Source organism: Podarcis liolepis (assembly GCF_965112155.1).
Source record: "Podarcis liolepis genome assembly, chromosome: 4".
Classification (NCBI taxonomy): Eukaryota; Metazoa; Chordata; class Lepidosauria; order Squamata; family Lacertidae; genus Podarcis; species Podarcis liolepis.
The window spans coordinates 35204885-35226264 of NC_139558.1; the positions used below are offsets into that span (position 1 = coordinate 35204885).

General features: G+C 51.7%; 1 protein-coding gene across 10 annotated transcripts in view; it reads left to right on the plus strand.

Moving 5' to 3' along the window:
- The window catches only part of LOC310706278 (cohesin subunit SA-2-like), a 70222-nt gene that overhangs the window by 3723 nt on the left and 45119 nt on the right, over positions 1–21380 (plus strand). For 6 of the 10 annotated variants that reach the window (XM_083501813.1, XM_083501814.1, XM_083501815.1 and 3 more), the window contains 7 exons: positions 12710–12877; positions 15270–15431; positions 16498–16582; positions 17090–17236; positions 17323–17419; positions 19128–19204; positions 19973–20044. In XM_083501813.1, coding sequence (XP_083357939.1) covers positions 12834–12877; positions 15270–15431; positions 16498–16582; positions 17090–17236; positions 17323–17419; positions 19128–19204; positions 19973–20044 — 684 coding nt within the window. In that variant the 5' untranslated portion in view covers positions 12710–12833. The remainder of the gene's footprint in view (positions 1–12709; positions 12878–15269; positions 15432–16497; positions 16583–17089; positions 17237–17322; positions 17420–19127; positions 19205–19972; positions 20045–21380) is intronic. The other 4 variants (XM_083501819.1, XM_083501818.1, XM_083501817.1 and 1 more) reach the window with 1 other exon arrangement.

Genomic DNA, 21380 nt, shown 5'->3' on the forward strand with positions numbered 1-21380 from the left:
GGAGACTCAGACGGAGCTTCGCCGACCTAGCTACTAGGCGTAGAGTTGCGCGCAGCAGCGTGAGAATGGAAACTGTAATTCAATAAAGACTTTTACTTAATGACCGCTGGCTAGCGTGATCCTCTGTGAGCTAGGATCTTCAAGCAGCTCTGACAGTAAGCTCCGTCTCCACTTGTGGGCATCTACAGCCTCGAGGAGGGGAGAGACACAGGTGCCTACTAGCAAGCTCACGAACGGCAGACGACATGACGGCTGAGCAGCAGATAGAGGAACTCAGAAACGCGGTGGCACAACTGAACGCCGAGGCTCTAGCATCCAGGAAGAGGGAGGAGGAAGCAGCCGCAGCCTGCAGGGATCTCCAGGTCAGGTTAGACGTGCTGACAAAGCAGACACCCCGGCAGGAGGGCATTGGGTTGGCGAGACGGACAGGCGGGCTGGTCTCTCACTTCGATGGGAACCTGCAACAGTATCCCAACTTTAGAGCCGACGTACTGTGCGCACTGCAACTGCTGCATAAAGACTTTAGAGATGAACAAGAGAGAGTGGGGTTCATCATGTCCCATCTGCATGGGGATGCGAGAGCATGGCTACGCAATTTATGGAGAGATAAGGATCCGGCGCTACAGAATGCAGATGCCTTTATTAAAGCGATGGATGGGTGTTTTTTATCAAGTATTGACGTGGATCTTGCACGGAAGGAGGTGCATGGGCTGAGACAAGGGAGGGCCAGCGTCAGGCAGTACCATGCCCGCTTTTTCGCCTTGGTCAGTGCCCTGGAATGGGACAGAGATTCGGCTCCTGTAAGAGACCTCTTTTGGGAGGGGCTGCATAACTCGATTAAAGATGAGATCGCCAGGGGGGAGAGACCCCGAACCACCCAGGAGGTCGTTCAGAGGGCACTGGCAGTGGGGGTGAGGCTGGAAGGACGTCCGTGGAACAGGGACGAAGGGCGTGGAGGGCGCGAACCAGCCGGGGGCCCCTCCTTCTTTCCCAGGGAAGCAGCGCGGGCGCAATCCACGCCTCCGCCAGGAGGAGGAGCCGAACCTATGGAGGTGGGAGGTGCAAGGGCTCAGTCAGCAACCAGAGCCCTAGCACCGGCAGCAGTGAAAGCGAAGCCTCCTAGAGGGAACAGGAAGTGTTACGTCTGTGAGGAGCCAGGGCATATGGCGAAAGAGTGTCCCCAGAGGCCCCACAAGCTCACTGCAGCCTCAGCAATGGTGACTGCAGCAACACAGCAAGGAGGACCACAGCAGGGAAACGAGGCTGTCTGGCTGGAGGAAGAGGCACTGGGGCCCAGCCAGACGTGTTAGTGACGCAGTCCCCAGCGATTTTACAGCCCGTGAACCCCCTCCCGCCCAAACCAGTAGTGAGGCTCACAGCGTCTCTCCAACTGCCCAATGGAATCACCATGGACGTGCCAATCACCATTGACTCAGGCAGCAATGCGGACTTTATAGGGCAGGACTTTGTCGACAGGCACGCTGTGCAGTTGCTGCCGGCCACACTGCCCCTGCAGGTTGTCACGGTGGATGGCAGGGAGCTGCTCGGGGGGCAAGTGGTGAAGCAGACGCCACCAATGGTGATGCGACTTGGGAATCACAGAGAAATCATCAGCTTCAACGTCACTCGACTATCTGACACGCCCATTGTATTGGGCATGAGTTGGCTGGACAAGCACAGCCCAGCGATGGCTTGGTACCAGAGGCAGCTGACCTTCGGCTCTTCCTTTTGTGCTGAACACTGCATCGTGCCCAGGCAGGAAGGAGAGGAAGAGGAGTCACAGCTGCTGCTAGGCACGCTGCAAGCGATTCCACACAAGTACGCTGAATTTTTGGAAGTTTTCTGCGAGAAGGAGGCAGACAGGCTACCCCCTCACAGACCATATGACTGCAAAATTGACCTGCTGCCGGGGGCGGCGCTGCCTAAAGGGAAACTGTATTCCATGTCAGAGGACGAACTGCAGGAACTCAAAGAGTTCATTGACCATAATTTGCAACGCGGCTTCATCCGGGAGTCCAGGGCAGTGGGGGGCAGTCCCGTATTCTTTGTTAAGAAGCGGGACACGCCCCAGAAAAGACTGGTAGTGGATTACAGGATTTTGAACAGTCTGACTAGGCCATCGGACTTCCCCATGCCCCGTATTGACGACCTCCTCGCAAAGGTACGGAAGGGAAAAGTGTTCACCAAGTTAGACCTGCGGGGGGCGTACAACCTCATTCGCATGCGGGAAGGAGATGAGTGGAAGACAGCCATGTTCACGCCACTGGGGACCTACGAATATAGAGTTATGCCTTTTGGATTACAAAATGGCTCCCACGTTTTTCAAGCGTTTATGCATCACGTGTTGGCGGGACTTCTCTACAAGACGTGCGTCTGTTTCTTAGATGACATCCTGATCTTTTCGGAGTCGCAGCAGGAGCATGACGGACACGTCAAGGAAGTGCTGAGCAGGCTAAAGCAACATAGGCTCTACGCCAAGCTGGAGAAGTGCCAATTTGACGTGCCGGAGGTGGATTTTCTGGGCTACAAGCTGTCTGACAAGGGGCTCGCCATGGACAGCGCCAAGGTTCGAGCGGTGTTGGATTGGAAGAGTCCGCGCAACCGGAAGGAGGTCCAACGGTTTGTCGGCTTTGCGAACTTCTATCGCAAGTTTATCAAGGGCTTCGCGATGCAGACAGCGGCCATCACTGACACGCTTAGCTCCAAAAAGAAGAAGTTCGTTTGGACAGCGCAGGCGGAGCAGTCCTTTCAGGCACTCAAGCGTCTCTTCGCGTCGGAAGAGCAGCTGCTTCATGTCAACCCCAGCAAGCCGATGAGGGTGGAGACAGACGCCTCGGACAGAGCCGTGGGGGCGGTCCTGTTGCAGAGAGACCCACAGGGGGTGTGGCGACCGGGAGCGTTTTACTCCAGGAAGCTCAGCAAGTCCAAACAGAACTACACCATCTGGGACAGGGAGTTGCTGGCCATTCACGCAGCGTTCAAGGCGTGGAGGCACTTTCTGATCGGCGCCAAGCACACGGTGCAGGTTTGCACGGACCACAAGAATCTAGAGCACTGGCGCACGGCACAGTTCCTGAACCAGAGGCAGATACGTTGGGCTGAGTTCTTTGCAAACTTCGACTTCCGAATAGAGTATGTCCCGGGGGACACCAACATCATGGCAGACGCTCTCTCCCGTAAGCCACAGTATCTGGAGGACGCAACACCAGCGGCCGCCATGCACATCTTCGCACCAGCAGTGTGGGCGTGCGCCGCGGCGACCGTGGACCTAGAGGCGGTGCGACGTGCGTTGCAGGAGGACTCCTTCGCACAAGCAAAGATGGCAGAGGTGCAAAGGGGCAAGGCAGCGGCCGACGGTTTCCGGCTACGAGATGGATTGCTCATCCGAAAAGGGGCCATCTACGTGCCGGGAGACGAACTTCGAGCCAAGGTGCTGCAGCAGCTGCACGACGCGCCCACGGCCGGGCACTTTGGCAAGGAGAAGACGGTGGAATTAGTAGCCAGGGATTTCTGGTGGCCTGGAATGAGAGGGGAGGTCGCAGACTACGTGGCGAGGTGCGACACCTGCCAGAGGGCCAAACCAGTGCACAAACCGCCGGCCGGACTGTTGGAACCGCTGCAAACACCGTTCGAACCATGGGAGAGAGTGGCCCTGGACTTTGTCACGGATCTGCCCAGCTCAAGGGGCAAGACGGCAGTGCTGGTGGTGGTGGACCTGTTTTCCAAGATGGCGCATTTCATTCCGTGTGCGAAGGTGGCCACGGCGGAGCAAACCGCCAAACTGTTCATAGACCACGTGTTCAAGGTTCACGGTCTGCCACGGTCTATTCTGTCCGACCGGGGGCGGCAGTTCATCTCGAATTTCTGGCAGAAGCTGATGGGCTTCCTGAACGTCAAGATCAACCTGGCGTCGGCGAGACACCCGCAGACCAACGGGCAAGCGGAGCGGGTCAATGCCATCATGCAGCAGTACCTGAGATGTTATGCAAATCAACAGCCTGCGACGTGGGTGGATTACCTACCGCTTGCCGAGTTCGCCTACAACAACACGAAGCACGTGTCCACGGGGGTCACGCCGTTCTTCGCCAACAACGGGAGGCACCCCAGAACCTTCCCGGGACTGGAAAGAATGGGGGAGGGGGAGCCGCAGACAGCAGATGCGTTCGCGTCGGAGCTGCAGGAGGTCCACGATCAGCTGAGGCGCCACCTGGAGCTGGCCAAGCACGCATACAAGGTACAAGCAGACAAGCACAGAAGGGTTGGAGAAGAGCTCCACGTGGGAGACTGGGTTTGGTTAGCAGCCCACGCAGTGCCGGCCAGGTCGTTGGCCAAGAAGAAACTAGGGCATAAGCAACTGGGGCCCTACCAAGTCGAAGAGCAGGTCAACCCGGTAGCTTTCAGACTGGCACTTCCGGAGGGTTCCAGAATGCATCCGGTATTCCACAGATCGGTGCTCACTCCCTACAAGGCACCGCACAGGTTCCAGGAACCCGGAACAGCGCCGAGTCCGGTCAGAGACAGAACAGGGCACGCGGAAGTGGCACAGAAGGAGCGCATCAACGAAGTCACTGAGATTTTGGACTCCAGATGGGGGGAAGAGGGGGTAGAATACTTTCTCGCCAAGGAGGGCACCCCGGCCAGTGCGAACAGCTGGGTGCCGGGCTACGCCTTGGACGAACCTCTCCTCAAAGACGAGTTTCATGCCCTCTTTCCCCATAGACCTATGCCAGCAGAATATTTTGACGACTGGCTTTTCACGCCCACACTTTCGGCCAGCACTTTCCGGGGGTTCGACTCGGACGAGGACCCGACACAAGACGTCCGTTCCCCGGAGGGGTCACCCTCGGGATCTGCATCAGAACCCTCGTATTGGTGGGACGATAGGCCAGAGGAGCAGTGGCGCAGACGGTGGCTGGAAGGCCCAGGACGAGCAACACCGACAGGAGGAAGTGAGGGAGAGACGGACATGGACGTTTTCGGGGACGACCCTGGTTTCGAGCACGGCGGCACAGAGATGGAAGCGGAGGTGACTGTCGTCGACGAGAGCGGGGAGGAAGACCCGGGAGACTTCAGATGGAGGCCTGCCACGGGAAGCGACCGATACCCGACGTTCGTCCCTTTGCAACAGCAGCCCCCAGCTCCAGCACCGGAAGGAGGGGAGGGGGGAATGGGGGGCTTCGAGGGGGGGATGGATGTCAGGGGTTTAGGAGCAGAAGCACGGGCAAGGGAGGAAACAGAGAGCGAAGGGGAGGAGGCAGAAGAAAAGATGAGTGACGACGACGACCCGAGATCTCCTAGTCTTTCCAGTGAATCAGAGGATTCACAGAAAGGAGCACCAGTGGCGAGGGCAAGGGGGGAGTCTAGGGGGGCACCCCAGGAAGACAGAGCCAGAGAGGACTCAGGGGGGAGCAGCTGGAAATCGGGACCAGCGTCACCGCCAGGAAGCAGGGAAGAGGAAGGGAGCCAGGGGGGAAGCGCTGGCAGCTCACCACAGGAGGGAGGACATGAGTCAGGAGTGGCCACACCTCCACAGGAGGGAGGACATGAGTCGGGGATGGCCACACCTCCATCGGGGAGCGAAGAAACGGTTGAGAGGAAAGTGGAAGGTTGGGCGCGCGCGCCAAGTTCAAATGCAGAGGAAGGCGGCGCAGTAAGCAGCCCCGAAAGAGAGCCAGGTCCTAAAGCCCGGCGCAAGGAGGCAGGAGGGTCTGGGTCAGCGTCAGAAGAATCCCGGAAGGAAGAAGCCCCGGGGGGTAGAGGGACCCAGAGGAGGACAGTCAGGAGGAAAAGGTGGAGCAAGGCTAGGATATTAAGTTGGTGCACACAGGGCGGAGACTCAGACGGAGCTTCGCCGACCTAGCTACTAGGCGTAGAGTTGCGCGCAGCAGCGTGAGAATGGAAACTGTAATTCAATAAAGACTTTTACTTAATGACCGCTGGCTAGCGTGATCCTCTGTGAGCTAGGATCTTCAAGCAGCTCTGACAGTAAGCTCCGTCTCCACTTGTGGGCATCTACAGCCTCGAGGAGGGGAGAGACACAGGTGCCTACTAGCAAGCTCACGAACGGCAGACGACATGACGGCTGAGCAGCAGATAGAGGAACTCAGAAACGCGGTGGCACAACTGAACGCCGAGGCTCTAGCATCCAGGAAGAGGGAGGAGGAAGCAGCCGCAGCCTGCAGGGATCTCCAGGTCAGGTTAGACGTGCTGACAAAGCAGACACCCCGGCAGGAGGGCATTGGGTTGGCGAGACGGACAGGCGGGCTGGTCTCTCACTTCGATGGGAACCTGCAACAGTATCCCAACTTTAGAGCCGACGTACTGTGCGCACTGCAACTGCTGCATAAAGACTTTAGAGATGAACAAGAGAGAGTGGGGTTCATCATGTCCCATCTGCATGGGGATGCGAGAGCATGGCTACGCAATTTATGGAGAGATAAGGATCCGGCGCTACAGAATGCAGATGCCTTTATTAAAGCGATGGATGGGTGTTTTTTATCAAGTATTGACGTGGATCTTGCACGGAAGGAGGTGCATGGGCTGAGACAAGGGAGGGCCAGCGTCAGGCAGTACCATGCCCGCTTTTTCGCCTTGGTCAGTGCCCTGGAATGGGACAGAGATTCGGCTCCTGTAAGAGACCTCTTTTGGGAGGGGCTGCATAACTCGATTAAAGATGAGATCGCCAGGGGGGAGAGACCCCGAACCACCCAGGAGGTCGTTCAGAGGGCACTGGCAGTGGGGGTGAGGCTGGAAGGACGTCCGTGGAACAGGGACGAAGGGCGTGGAGGGCGCGAACCAGCCGGGGGCCCCTCCTTCTTTCCCAGGGAAGCAGCGCGGGCGCAATCCACGCCTCCGCCAGGAGGAGGAGCCGAACCTATGGAGGTGGGAGGTGCAAGGGCTCAGTCAGCAACCAGAGCCCTAGCACCGGCAGCAGTGAAAGCGAAGCCTCCTAGAGGGAACAGGAAGTGTTACGTCTGTGAGGAGCCAGGGCATATGGCGAAAGAGTGTCCCCAGAGGCCCCACAAGCTCACTGCAGCCTCAGCAATGGTGACTGCAGCAACACAGCAAGGAGGACCACAGCAGGGAAACGAGGCTGTCTGGCTGGAGGAAGAGGCACTGGGGCCCAGCCAGACGTGTTAGTGACGCAGTCCCCAGCGATTTTACAGCCCGTGAACCCCCTCCCGCCCAAACCAGTAGTGAGGCTCACAGCGTCTCTCCAACTGCCCAATGGAATCACCATGGACGTGCCAATCACCATTGACTCAGGCAGCAATGCGGACTTTATAGGGCAGGACTTTGTCGACAGGCACGCTGTGCAGTTGCTGCCGGCCACACTGCCCCTGCAGGTTGTCACGGTGGATGGCAGGGAGCTGCTCGGGGGGCAAGTGGTGAAGCAGACGCCACCAATGGTGATGCGACTTGGGAATCACAGAGAAATCATCAGCTTCAACGTCACTCGACTATCTGACACGCCCATTGTATTGGGCATGAGTTGGCTGGACAAGCACAGCCCAGCGATGGCTTGGTACCAGAGGCAGCTGACCTTCGGCTCTTCCTTTTGTGCTGAACACTGCATCGTGCCCAGGCAGGAAGGAGAGGAAGAGGAGTCACAGCTGCTGCTAGGCACGCTGCAAGCGATTCCACACAAGTACGCTGAATTTTTGGAAGTTTTCTGCGAGAAGGAGGCAGACAGGCTACCCCCTCACAGACCATATGACTGCAAAATTGACCTGCTGCCGGGGGCGGCGCTGCCTAAAGGGAAACTGTATTCCATGTCAGAGGACGAACTGCAGGAACTCAAAGAGTTCATTGACCATAATTTGCAACGCGGCTTCATCCGGGAGTCCAGGGCAGTGGGGGGCAGTCCCGTATTCTTTGTTAAGAAGCGGGACACGCCCCAGAAAAGACTGGTAGTGGATTACAGGATTTTGAACAGTCTGACTAGGCCATCGGACTTCCCCATGCCCCGTATTGACGACCTCCTCGCAAAGGTACGGAAGGGAAAAGTGTTCACCAAGTTAGACCTGCGGGGGGCGTACAACCTCATTCGCATGCGGGAAGGAGATGAGTGGAAGACAGCCATGTTCACGCCACTGGGGACCTACGAATATAGAGTTATGCCTTTTGGATTACAAAATGGCTCCCACGTTTTTCAAGCGTTTATGCATCACGTGTTGGCGGGACTTCTCTACAAGACGTGCGTCTGTTTCTTAGATGACATCCTGATCTTTTCGGAGTCGCAGCAGGAGCATGACGGACACGTCAAGGAAGTGCTGAGCAGGCTAAAGCAACATAGGCTCTACGCCAAGCTGGAGAAGTGCCAATTTGACGTGCCGGAGGTGGATTTTCTGGGCTACAAGCTGTCTGACAAGGGGCTCGCCATGGACAGCGCCAAGGTTCGAGCGGTGTTGGATTGGAAGAGTCCGCGCAACCGGAAGGAGGTCCAACGGTTTGTCGGCTTTGCGAACTTCTATCGCAAGTTTATCAAGGGCTTCGCGATGCAGACAGCGGCCATCACTGACACGCTTAGCTCCAAAAAGAAGAAGTTCGTTTGGACAGCGCAGGCGGAGCAGTCCTTTCAGGCACTCAAGCGTCTCTTCGCGTCGGAAGAGCAGCTGCTTCATGTCAACCCCAGCAAGCCGATGAGGGTGGAGACAGACGCCTCGGACAGAGCCGTGGGGGCGGTCCTGTTGCAGAGAGACCCACAGGGGGTGTGGCGACCGGGAGCGTTTTACTCCAGGAAGCTCAGCAAGTCCGAACAGAACTACACCATCTGGGACAGGGAGTTGCTGGCCATTCACGCAGCGTTCAAGGCGTGGAGGCACTTTCTGATCGGCGCCAAGCACACGGTGCAGGTTTGCACGGACCACAAGAATCTAGAGCACTGGCGCACGGCACAGTTCCTGAACCAGAGGCAGATACGTTGGGCTGAGTTCTTTGCAAACTTCGACTTCCGAATAGAGTATGTCCCGGGGGACACCAACATCATGGCAGACGCTCTCTCCCGTAAGCCACAGTATCTGGAGGACGCAACACCAGCGGCCGCCATGCACATCTTCGCACCAGCAGTGTGGGCGTGCGCCGCGGCGACCGTGGACCTAGAGGCGGTGCGACGTGCGTTGCAGGAGGACTCCTTCGCACAAGCAAAGATGGCAGAGGTGCAAAGGGGCAAGGCAGCGGCCGACGGTTTCCGGCTACGAGATGGATTGCTCATCCGAAAAGGGGCCATCTACGTGCCGGGAGACGAACTTCGAGCCAAGGTGCTGCAGCAGCTGCACGACGCGCCCACGGCCGGGCACTTTGGCAAGGAGAAGACGGTGGAATTAGTAGCCAGGGATTTCTGGTGGCCTGGAATGAGAGGGGAGGTCGCAGACTACGTGGCGAGGTGCGACACCTGCCAGAGGGCCAAACCAGTGCACAAACCGCCGGCCGGACTGTTGGAACCGCTGCAAACACCGTTCGAACCATGGGAGAGAGTGGCCCTGGACTTTGTCACGGATCTGCCCAGCTCAAGGGGCAAGACGGCAGTGCTGGTGGTGGTGGACCTGTTTTCCAAGATGGCGCATTTCATTCCGTGTGCGAAGGTGGCCACGGCGGAGCAAACCGCCAAACTGTTCATAGACCACGTGTTCAAGGTTCACGGTCTGCCACGGTCTATTCTGTCCGACCGGGGGCGGCAGTTCATCTCGAATTTCTGGCAGAAGCTGATGGGCTTCCTGAACGTCAAGATCAACCTGGCGTCGGCGAGACACCCGCAGACCAACGGGCAAGCGGAGCGGGTCAATGCCATCATGCAGCAGTACCTGAGATGTTATGCAAATCAACAGCCTGCGACGTGGGTGGATTACCTACCGCTTGCCGAGTTCGCCTACAACAACACGAAGCACGTGTCCACGGGGGTCACGCCGTTCTTCGCCAACAACGGGAGGCACCCCAGAACCTTCCCGGGACTGGAAAGAATGGGGGAGGGGGAGCCGCAGACAGCAGATGCGTTCGCGTCGGAGCTGCAGGAGGTCCACGATCAGCTGAGGCGCCACCTGGAGCTGGCCAAGCACGCATACAAGGTACAAGCAGACAAGCACAGAAGGGTTGGAGAAGAGCTCCACGTGGGAGACTGGGTTTGGTTAGCAGCCCACGCAGTGCCGGCCAGGTCGTTGGCCAAGAAGAAACTAGGGCATAAGCAACTGGGGCCCTACCAAGTCGAAGAGCAGGTCAACCCGGTAGCTTTCAGACTGGCACTTCCGGAGGGTTCCAGAATGCATCCGGTATTCCACAGATCGGTGCTCACTCCCTACAAGGCACCGCACAGGTTCCAGGAACCCGGAACAGCGCCGAGTCCGGTCAGAGACAGAACAGGGCACGCGGAAGTGGCACAGAAGGAGCGCATCAACGAAGTCACTGAGATTTTGGACTCCAGATGGGGGGAAGAGGGGGTAGAATACTTTCTCGCCAAGGAGGGCACCCCGGCCAGTGCGAACAGCTGGGTGCCGGGCTACGCCTTGGACGAACCTCTCCTCAAAGACGAGTTTCATGCCCTCTTTCCCCATAGACCTATGCCAGCAGAATATTTTGACGACTGGCTTTTCACGCCCACACTTTCGGCCAGCACTTTCCGGGGGTTCGACTCGGACGAGGACCCGACACAAGACGTCCGTTCCCCGGAGGGGTCACCCTCGGGATCTGCATCAGAACCCTCGTATTGGTGGGACGATAGGCCAGAGGAGCAGTGGCGCAGACGGTGGCTGGAAGGCCCAGGACGAGCAACACCGACAGGAGGAAGTGAGGGAGAGACGGACATGGACGTTTTCGGGGACGACCCTGGTTTCGAGCACGGCGGCACAGAGATGGAAGCGGAGGTGACTGTCGTCGACGAGAGCGGGGAGGAAGACCCGGGAGACTTCAGATGGAGGCCTGCCACGGGAAGCGACCGATACCCGACGTTCGTCCCTTTGCAACAGCAGCCCCCAGCTCCAGCACCGGAAGGAGGGGAGGGGGGAATGGGGGGCTTCGAGGGGGGGATGGATGTCAGGGGTTTAGGAGCAGAAGCACGGGCAAGGGAGGAAACAGAGAGCGAAGGGGAGGAGGCAGAAGAAAAGATGAGTGACGACGACGACCCGAGATCTCCTAGTCTTTCCAGTGAATCAGAGGATTCACAGAAAGGAGCACCAGTGGCGAGGGCAAGGGGGGAGTCTAGGGGGGCACCCCAGGAAGACAGAGCCAGAGAGGACTCAGGGGGGAGCAGCTGGAAATCGGGACCAGCGTCACCGCCAGGAAGCAGGGAAGAGGAAGGGAGCCAGGGGGGAAGCGCTGGCAGCTCACCACAGGAGGGAGGACATGAGTCAGGAGTGGCCACACCTCCACAGGAGGGAGGACATGAGTCGGGGATGGCCACACCTCCATCGGGGAGCGAAGAAACGGTTGAGAGGAAAGTGGAAGGTTGGGCGCGCGCGCCAAGTTCAAATGCAGAGGAAGGCGGCGCAGTAAGCAGCCCCGAAAGAGAGCCAGGTCCTAAAGCCCGGCGCAAGGAGGCAGGAGGGTCTGGGTCAGCGTCAGAAGAATCCCGGAAGGAAGAAGCCCCGGGGGGTAGAGGGACCCAGAGGAGGACAGTCAGGAGGAAAAGGTGGAGCAAGGCTAGGATATTAAGTTGGTGCACACAGGGCGGAGACTCAGACGGAGCTTCGCCGACCTAGCTACTAGGCGTAGAGTTGCGTGCAGCAGCGTGAGAATGGAAACTGTAATTCAATAAAGACTTTTACTTAATGACCGCTGGCTAGCGTGATCCTCTGTGAGCTAGGATCTTCAAGCAGCTCTGACACATAGTATCAAACAAAAACAGTAACCCTCCCACTTAACCAGAGGCCTGGGAGAAATGCATTCCTGTTTCTTTATTGTAAGCTGCTTTGAGCAGGATTTTTCTTGTGGAAGAGTGGCATGCAAATGAAATGAATGAATGATTGACCTAATAATGTTGCGAAATGATTTCTGTGTAACACAAAAGATTGCATACTGCATGTTGACTGATGGCTGGTCTTCAGAAATGCTGTTATTTCAGTGACCTTTGTCTTGTGGGATTGTAAGTAATGCTGATTAGATTCTCCTCTTAGCCATGTTGCTAAAATATACCGTATTTTTCGCCCTATAGGGCGCACTGGCCCATAGGACACACCTCAGGTTTTTTTTGGGGGGGGGATGAATAAAAAAAAAATATTTCTTCTCCCCCAGCCGCGGGGCTGGGGTGGGGGAAGCCCGAGCTTCCCCCAACCCCAGCCCCAAGAACAGGCTGCTGCCCGCAAGCCTTGTGAGCCCACGGGAACTCCCGCCAGGCTCACAAGCCTTGTGCACACCTGCGCGAAGCATGGGGCGCCCTCCGGAGGGCGCCCCGGGCTGCAGGCTGCTGCCCTCAAGCCTTGCGAGCCCGCAGGAACTCCCGCCAGGCTTGCAAGGCTTGCGGATAGCTTCCTGAAGCCTGGAGAGTGAGAGGGGTCGGTGCACACAGACCCCTCTCGCTCTTCAGGCTTCAGTGAAAGCCTGCATTCGCCCCATAGGACGCACACACATTTCCCCTTCATTTGTGGAGGGGGGGAAATGCGTCCTATAGGGCGAAAAATACGGTAATTTTACTGTTGTATTTTCAAACTGCTGCTATTAACATATCGTATTGTAATTTTATGGTATGTATTGTCTGCTTTTTTTAAAAAAAATTGTAGAGTTCTGCTGTCCTGAGGAGAGCTGAAGAAAATGAATTTGAATTGCTGTTGCAAATATTCTTTTTCACGATGAAGCGTCTGATCAGAATGACTTGCTTTCTGTGCTGCTGAGAGGATGTAGCAAAAATGATAGCAGAGCCCAATTCTGTTGCCAATCTCCCCAACCACAAGTAAGACTTTTGACAGTAGCGTACAGAACTTATCTTGTTGTTTTTATTGAGAAGTTTATTTTATTTTAGTGGTCTGGAGTGGTGTGTGTGTGCTCATACATTAAAAATGTGGCTTGTCAGTTTATAATTTTAATATGATACAGTTATATAGTTTCATGTTTAATATATCTTAACACTTAACAATGCCAGCAAAACTTAATAAGATCAGAGTTAAAATAAGAAGGAATCCGCTAGGATAAAATATAACACCAGGTTGGAGAAGGCTGAGTTAGTATAATTTAGGGTTGCCAGGACAAACTCCAGACTTGTTGAATATAATGTCTGAATTGACAAACCATCAAAACTGACTCCGAAATTGAGTGAAGTGAAAAGTAGTTTGTGCAGGTACCTCCATAAAAAGTGGAGTGCTGGTCAAATACTAAATGGTAGCAATCAAGTGGCCTCTAAACCACAGTTTGCCCATAGATTTGTAAGTTCAGACCATGGTTTGTGTTCCCAGCAAGAGTTAGCCACAAACTCTAGCTTGGCATGGCTGGCTCATGCAGTATTGCTCTCCAACTTTTTCTGAGTACCCTGCATTTGGGTCAAAGTTCAGTGGAAGCTGAGCCATCTGGTTTTGGTTGCGGGACTGTTTTACCCTAACTTTTAGCCTGGTATGGCAGTTTTGTTTTTTTAACTTGGAGGAAGGCAGCAGAAGGCTTATAGGCTACACCTACTTTGCAAAGCCTTTCACCTGTCAGAAGCCTTTCCTCCCATTTCTCCTTCAGACAGCAGCACATGCTGTACAAGTTGGAAGAAAAGCATTGGTGAGCCAGATATGGCCTATGGGTTGCTGACCCTTGCTTTGACTTGTGGTTGTATGTTCAGTTTGTCAAACAGAGGTTAAAGGAAGCTAGAGACTGATTTATGAATGGAGAGTTAAATACCCGCCCCGCCCCGCCCCCCCATGATGTAAAGCATATACCCACTCCTATTTTGCTTTGGTTGAATAGCTGCAAAGTATGTAAGCACTTCTTGCTTTGAGACATATGTAACATGTAAAGTTGCATGTGGACAGAAGTAGTGGTGGCTGGTGCCCATTGGACAAGGAGGCCAATGATAGGCAAAGCCAGTACCACTGACCAGCATCTTGGTGTAATGTGAACAGTGGGTTAAATTACAGAGTGTTTGGCCCATGTCTTGAGTTAGCAGATCCCCTGTGGTTGCTGGATGCTCTGAGATAAGAGTGCCAGGTGCTGTGAGTTACCCTATCAACACCAGCAAGGTTGATTGTATGACTTGCTGAATCATTCACCATCCCATTGGTTCAGGAATGTAGAGGCAGACATAATAGTCTGAAGGGCATGTATCTCATTACATCCTTGTTCCAGGGTCTGACTCTGAATCTCTGCGAGTCAGGGGAAGAGGCTGGGTGGTTGTTTTTTACACAGCAGTGTTAGATAGCATGGTGATCGTGTTTGTGGATCTGTTCAAAGACCAGAAGAGACAGTATATAGTAGATAGCAGTGTTTAGCTTTGTCTTGTCCCCGGAGGCAACAATCACTTTGCTACTTTGAGCTGTATGGAAGAGGAGTTTTCCCCTTAACTGGGGACTCTGGAGGAAGCTGTTCTGCTGGGAACAGATAATCTCTAAAGGCTCTCCTGGGGCACTGCATGCTCGTCTGATACATCACACTGGTTGAGGTGTGGTGAACTACCAACTGAGCTACCAACTGTCTTCCAAAATTCATCAACAAGGCAGAGTGAACTAATGCTAGGTTTACACCCATCTTCACCTCTGTTGAGTTCTATAAGGATGTCACAGAGACTAAGGGTGGAAGGTGATAATTTTAAGAAAAGAAGGCAGACAGGTTGGGGGCTAGCTGAGGGCAGACTGAGGTTGGTGGGGCAGTGATCCATTCACCCTATTGGAACAGCCTCTCCTGGAAGAAGTGAGAAAAGGTAAGGTAAAAATCATGTGAGTCATTGGCATGTATTAATGCTAACTTGAGTGAGGAAGGCAGTGTGTGGATTTGCTACTTCTTTCTTTGTCTTAATAGACAGCACAAACCCAAACAAGTAAGCTAGCCTGTGTGTTTGTCCATGCAGAGGTTGGGAAATTTTTATAGAAGTCTAATGCACTTGACAAAAGGATAGGTTTTGTTTTGTTTTGTTTTAAGAAGGTAGACCAACAAAGTTTCTGTGATTGGGATTATTTAACACCCCCCCCCCAAATAAATCTTTAGGGTATAGTGAATTTCAAAGTGGCATCATTGACATGGTTTCATAGTATGCAACAGACTAGATGTTACAAAGGGAATATGTAAACAGTTTCCTGTTTATTATGAATAAAAAGTGGAAGTGGTAGAGTGACTGCTTAACCCTGAAATCTTTTGCTTTTTGTCTGTTTAAGAAATGCTGGGCAGCATCCAACAGAAATCAACACGTGCAATGGGACTTCCAGTTTAGCTTCTTCTCCAACCATATGTGTCTCCAAAATCTGTTCTGGACAGTCCCCGAACCTTACGGATCAGATTTTGGGGGAGCGCAAGCAGGAGACTGCAGGGGGAGAAGAGTAAGTTGAAGCTCTGTTGTGCTACATTGGATTTCACACCCACTCTTGAAGCTGTTTTGTCTCCCATGGGGAAAATGATAAGGGAACATATATCTTTTTCTCCATGGGGAAAAAAAAGTGACTGGTGGGAATTTTTAATGGGCAAAAAGCAGGAGGGGGAAGGAGTTTAGCATCCCCTTTGCTCCTGATTGCAGTTTCCTGCAGTTGCTTTTCATTCATAAGAAGTTGTGACTTCTGTGTAACGTGTAGTTTGGCCCTTTGTTGCCTGTAGTTGCAACAACACAGACAACTAATTTGTTTGCCCTGTAAATGCCCTGTAAAAAGAAGAACATTAACCCCCCCCCCAAAAAAACCTGATAAAATATTAGCTCTTAATATTCAGCATTTCCTTTCAGGGGTTTTGAGTCAGTTTTGAGTAGCAACTTGGTCTTCAAAAGAGTCTTACAGTGCAATCCTATATATATAGAATATATATGTATATGTAAATTTGGAGGGATGATAAAGCTGCAATCCTATACAATTATTCCCAAATAATTGTATAGGATTGCAGCTTTATCATCCCTCCAGATAGGTGATTTTTTTTTAGTGGCTATATTCTGCAACATGTCATTGGTGTAACAGTAGTTAGTTATCAGTGGGTTTGTACTAGACTGTGTGCACATCATTAAACTTGATTGGTTATTCTGTGATGCTTTCCCCATGTTACCTTATTATTGCCATCTGGAGGGGGCACTCTTGCACTAGAGTGTGACAGAAATAGGACACATACCCCTGGAATATTTATGGTATGAAAAGTTACAGGATTTCAGCAGGAAACTACAGAACGTGCACTGATTGCAAACAAAGCTGTATGTCCACCCCAGAACTTTTACAGGCACAAACAGTATAGAAAGAAGCATCACATATAGCCACCTTGATACCGTCAGGAGCATTAATAATCACGAATGCACAAAATAAAGGATGTGTGGTGGGGGACTCTAGGATAACAATTCTTAAAGTCCGCGACTCAATAGAGATTGCTCTCTTTCTTCAAACGATCTTTCTTTTTCTTTTTCTAACGAATCAGAGAAAATGGGATCCATGAGGAAGTTGTCTCTGAATCTACAGTGCAGAATGGCAGCTGCCTGAGAAATGGCAATGTTAAAACTTTTGTAAGTTTCTGTTATGTTCTATAATTTCATCACCCCTAACCACTGGTCCTGTTAGCTAAGGATGAGAGGAGTTGTAGTCCCAAAACAGCTGGAGTGCCAAGTTTGGCCACCACTGAATTCTAGTCCAACCCCCTTGCAATGCAGGAATCTCAGCTAAAGCATCCATGACAGATGGTCGTTTGACCTCTGCTTAAAAACCTCCAAGGAAGGAGAGTCCACAACCTGCCGAGGAAGACTGTTCCATTTGATTTCTGAGTGTGCGGGCATGATTTCAGGCATTTGGACACATGGTTACAATCTTCATTTGGAGAGCACATGCTAAGCACCACAGTCCTAGCTCCTACCATGTAAAGATGTTAGCATGAGTCCCTGTGTCTGAACTGGGACCTCTAGCTTCAGAAATGATAGAGGGGCATTGTGTTTTGAGCGATTTAAAGTAAGGTGAAATTTCTGACCGTGACCCGTGATAGCTCATTCATACAGCCACTTAACACTTTATTGCTGTAGAGAGGTAAGAGAAAAATCCGAGAACAATGTGAAAACAGAAGAAGACACCCTTCAGATGGTAGATGGCCAAACCAGCCGCAAAATGGAGAAGTGGTTGAAGCGGTTACCTTGTTTGAGGTGGTCATCATGGGCAAAAGCGCTATGCAGGTACATCAGCTTCCAAGGTTATGCGGGAGTTTGATACTGTCTGTTTCTAGTTTTTTAATCTGTTGCCTTTTTGCAATCTGGTTCAGTCTGTGGTAGATGACTGGATTGAAGCCTACAAAAGCGATCGAGATGTGGCACTTCTGGATCTCATCAACTTCTTCATCCAGTGCTCTGGTTGCCGAGGTAATTTTTTATTCCCATGCTTTCTGAGGGCAAAGATTTTCTTTTTGTTTGTGTGTGAAGCTAATTCCTGTTTGGGGATCCACTTAATTCAGAATCTGGCATGCATTTGCTAAGATGTGGCTATTCCGTACAACTCGGGTTCTGAATTTAGAGCTGTGGAAGCAGAAAGGTAGAGTAGAAATGCAGAGGAGAAGAAGTAGAGAAAATAGATAGATGAGCATAACCACTAGTACAAATAGGTAAAGGTAAAGGGACCCCTGACCGTTAGGTCCAGTCATGACCGACTCTGGGATTGCGGCGCTCATCTCAATTTATTGGCTGAGGGAGCCAGCATACAGCTTCTGAGTCATGTGGCCAGCATCACTAAGCCGCTTCTGGCGAACCAGAGCACCGCACGGAAACACCGTTTACCTTCCCACCGGAGTGGTACCTATTTATCTACTTAAACTTTGACGTGCTTTCGAACTGCTAGGTTGGCAGGAGCAGGGATCGAGCAATGGGAGTTCATCCCGTTGTGGGGATTCGAACCGCCGACCTTCTGATCAGCAAGTCCTAGGCTCTGTGGTTTAACCCACAGCGCCACCCGCGTCTCACTAGTACAAATAGTTGTGTTTAAAAGCTGTCTCAACCAGTGGTTGGAGAACAAGTCACACATTTAAAATGAGGTATGGAAAGTTACAAATATTGGCTGCGTTCACATGAAACGCTGAACTGTTGGTTTTTTAGCACAGAGGGAGGCTGCACTGTGCTTCCAGATGTTGTAAGAGAGCAGCTTCCACCAACCCCAGCAAGCGGGATCAGGGATGCTGGGAGTTCAAGAATAGATGGCACTGCATTAGCCATTCTTAGTTTTAGCACTGTGTGCATATGGTTATGCCCTGTAGGGTGGGGTGGTGTTGCTTAATTGGCTTCCCGAGGTGGAGGTCACTGCCAGTAACAGAGAGGAAGAGGGGCAATGCGGCAGGGAGGCTGGCACAGTGCAGGCGTAGCGGTGGGAATGTTGGATTGGCTATGCCACTGCGCCAACACCACAGTGACCTCTCTGCTGCCTTTCCTCTCTCCTTGTTGGTTACTGGCAGCAACTTAATGCATCAGAAAGTAACCATGGTCCACAATGATGGCCTGCTACTGCAAGCATGGATTGGAATGAGCCTGGGACTAGAGATGTGAAAGCCGGGTGGGGTGGGGTGGAGAAGACTTGGAGCAATTTGAGGCTCCCTCTCCCCATGTCCATTTCCGTCTAGGTTTTTTCCTAGGCCTTCACATTCTCATCTGAGACCCCCCAAAAGTGTTGCATTTGCACTCCCCCACTTTCCTCTCCTCCACCTCCTGACTGGCTAGAAATATTATTACAGGTATTTCACATCATGTGCTTATTTCACATACATGATCACAGCTTTTCCTGGGTCGGGAAAAATACATTGATAAATGAAGGGCAGAGGACGTCCACTCTCAATTTACTTATTTACACACACATCTCATGCACGGAAAGCTGTGATCATAGGTTCCCTGGTGATGGACTTTGGGAAAGGAGGCACGAGGACTCTGGCAAGGTTCTGGAGCCCTTGTGCTTCCTTCCCCAAGCCAGGAAGGAATTCCTGGCTTTTAGAGTCATGTATATTCAGAGACCTTGTTTTAAAATAGAGTTTGTCTCTATGCTGGCATACTTTGTTCAGTTAAATTTTTATTTCTGTGGTTACTTACGTAGGAATGGTTACGGCAGAAATGTTCCAAAGTTCGCAGAATTGCGATGTGATGCAGAAAATGACAGAGACATTTGATGAGGTGGGTTCTGCTTGTATGAGAACACTTTTAAGCTGCTGATTGTTGATAAGCTTATTCAAAAGTCTTAAATAGTTTATTTTGTAAATAGATAGATAGATACATACACACACTCACTGCTGCATCGTATAACTATCATAGTGGTTTAACAACAACCTTAAACCATAAAAACACTGTTAAATTTTATATAACTTCCCATCAATAGATATAATGCTTCTTAAAAGAAACAATGCAATATCTAAACTTGGAAATATCTAATTAAACACAATTTTATGTTTTGTCCAAGCTGGGAAACTCTGCCAGTTCGGAACATTGCCATATATTAAACCAGCTTCCCAGTCGACAAAATGGTTAACTCCTCATGCTGCAAGAGTACAAACAAAGGGTTTATATGCGTGTGCAGAAGGCAGAGCCATATATTTTGCTTTTCAGGCGAAAATACATGATTGGCCAAACTGTGTAGAGGGGGAGGTATTATGTGCTACAGTGGTTATCAACTTGGCACAAGGATAACAGCATCTGATCCCACTGTTACTCTCAAAGGAATGAAAGCTTTGTGCAGTCACCCAGATCCTTAGCTTTGTTGGTGTTGCAATGTGCACAAGTAGCTTACCCTTTAGCTGACTTTAGCTATTGCACACAGCTTTGCACACGAGGTCATGGTGAACCTTTTAAAAACTTGGGTTTTACTGTGCTTGTTTATTCCTGTCAGTTAGATTTGTTTAGCAATGCTGTTGCTTCAGTTCTGTTTTGCCTCTCTATATCTTGTAGGCAACTGGATTGCAGTATAAAAAGTTCATGGCCTATCCCTGGATCTTGACGGTTACTTGGCCAGTGGATATGGTAATACTTTGCATTTCTTTTATATTCCGCCTCTCTTCCATTGGGACTTATGATAGGGTACCGGGGGTTCCCAAGGTGTGTCCTATCCAGTCACAGGCCAGATCAAGCTTCAACAAGGCTGTTTTTTTCGCTGCTTTACCTATCCAAAAACTGATTCCAGGGTCTTTCTGTGAGCATAAGCCAGTTTTGCGATGTGTAAAACTCCCAACAGGAGTGCTCTGGTTATTCATTTATTACCCGTTTTGCAAAATTATTAGCAATGTCTCCTGCTTCCTCTTTCCACTGAGTTGCATAGCACCCTTCAGCTCTCTTCCCTTTAACCAAATAGTCTAGAATGACCTTCATGCAAGGAGGCAAAACATGGACAGTCAGTAAGGATTGTTCAAAACTAAGACCTAGGCAGTGCTCCTAGGATCAGACTGCCACCCTCAGCCGTCATAGTGCAGGGAAAAGGGAGATGTGGGAAGTAGTGTTCCAGTGCTGAAGCCTGAAGCTAGTATAGTCCTTCTCTGAGCTGATGATGAGGGCTGGGTCTAAGGTGGCAGCTGCCGCTTGGGCTGGCTTTCAGCCGTATTAGTTCTGTGCATGGAAAGTAACTTGTACAGAATTCCATATGCATCAGAAGTGGATGGGGAGGAGCTTTCCTCTTGCTCATAGCACTAGAACTTGAGTTTGTCTAGTGAAGCTGAAAATCAGAAGTAGTTAAACTGTGGAATACATTCTTACAAAATGTAGTGACCAGAGGATCCTTCTAGTACAGTGCTGATCTCTTGTACAGTACAGTCCTACCTTGGTTTTCAAACAACTTAGTTCTTGAGCATTTTGGCTCCTGAACGCCGCAAACCCGGAAGTGACTGTTCCGGTTTGCGAACTATTTTTGGAAGCCTAACGACTGATGGGGCTTCCAATTGGCTGTAGGAACTTCCTGCAGTCAGTCAGAAGCCATACTTTGGTTTCCGACCATTTTGGAAGTTGAACGGACTTCTGGAATGAATTTCATTCGACTTCCAAGGTACGACTGTATTATTCTGTGCAGTGAGCTTGGGGGAAGGAACAGGCAGGAAGGGTAACCGTGTCAGATCACTAACTCTTCGGTACATTTTTGTCTTCTGGATGCATTTCCCATACACTTGGTCACTGTACTCCATGCTCTGTGAACTTCCAGACTGTATATGGAACCACTCTTGAAGATGACTCAGGAACTTCAACTGGTCCAAAATGCAGCAGCCAGATTACTACTCCCTGTGGTCCCGTTTACAGTTCCCATAATATCTGTTTTGAAACAGCTGCACTGTGGATGTCAGTTTGTTCCTAAGTCCCAAATCAAAGTGCTCAC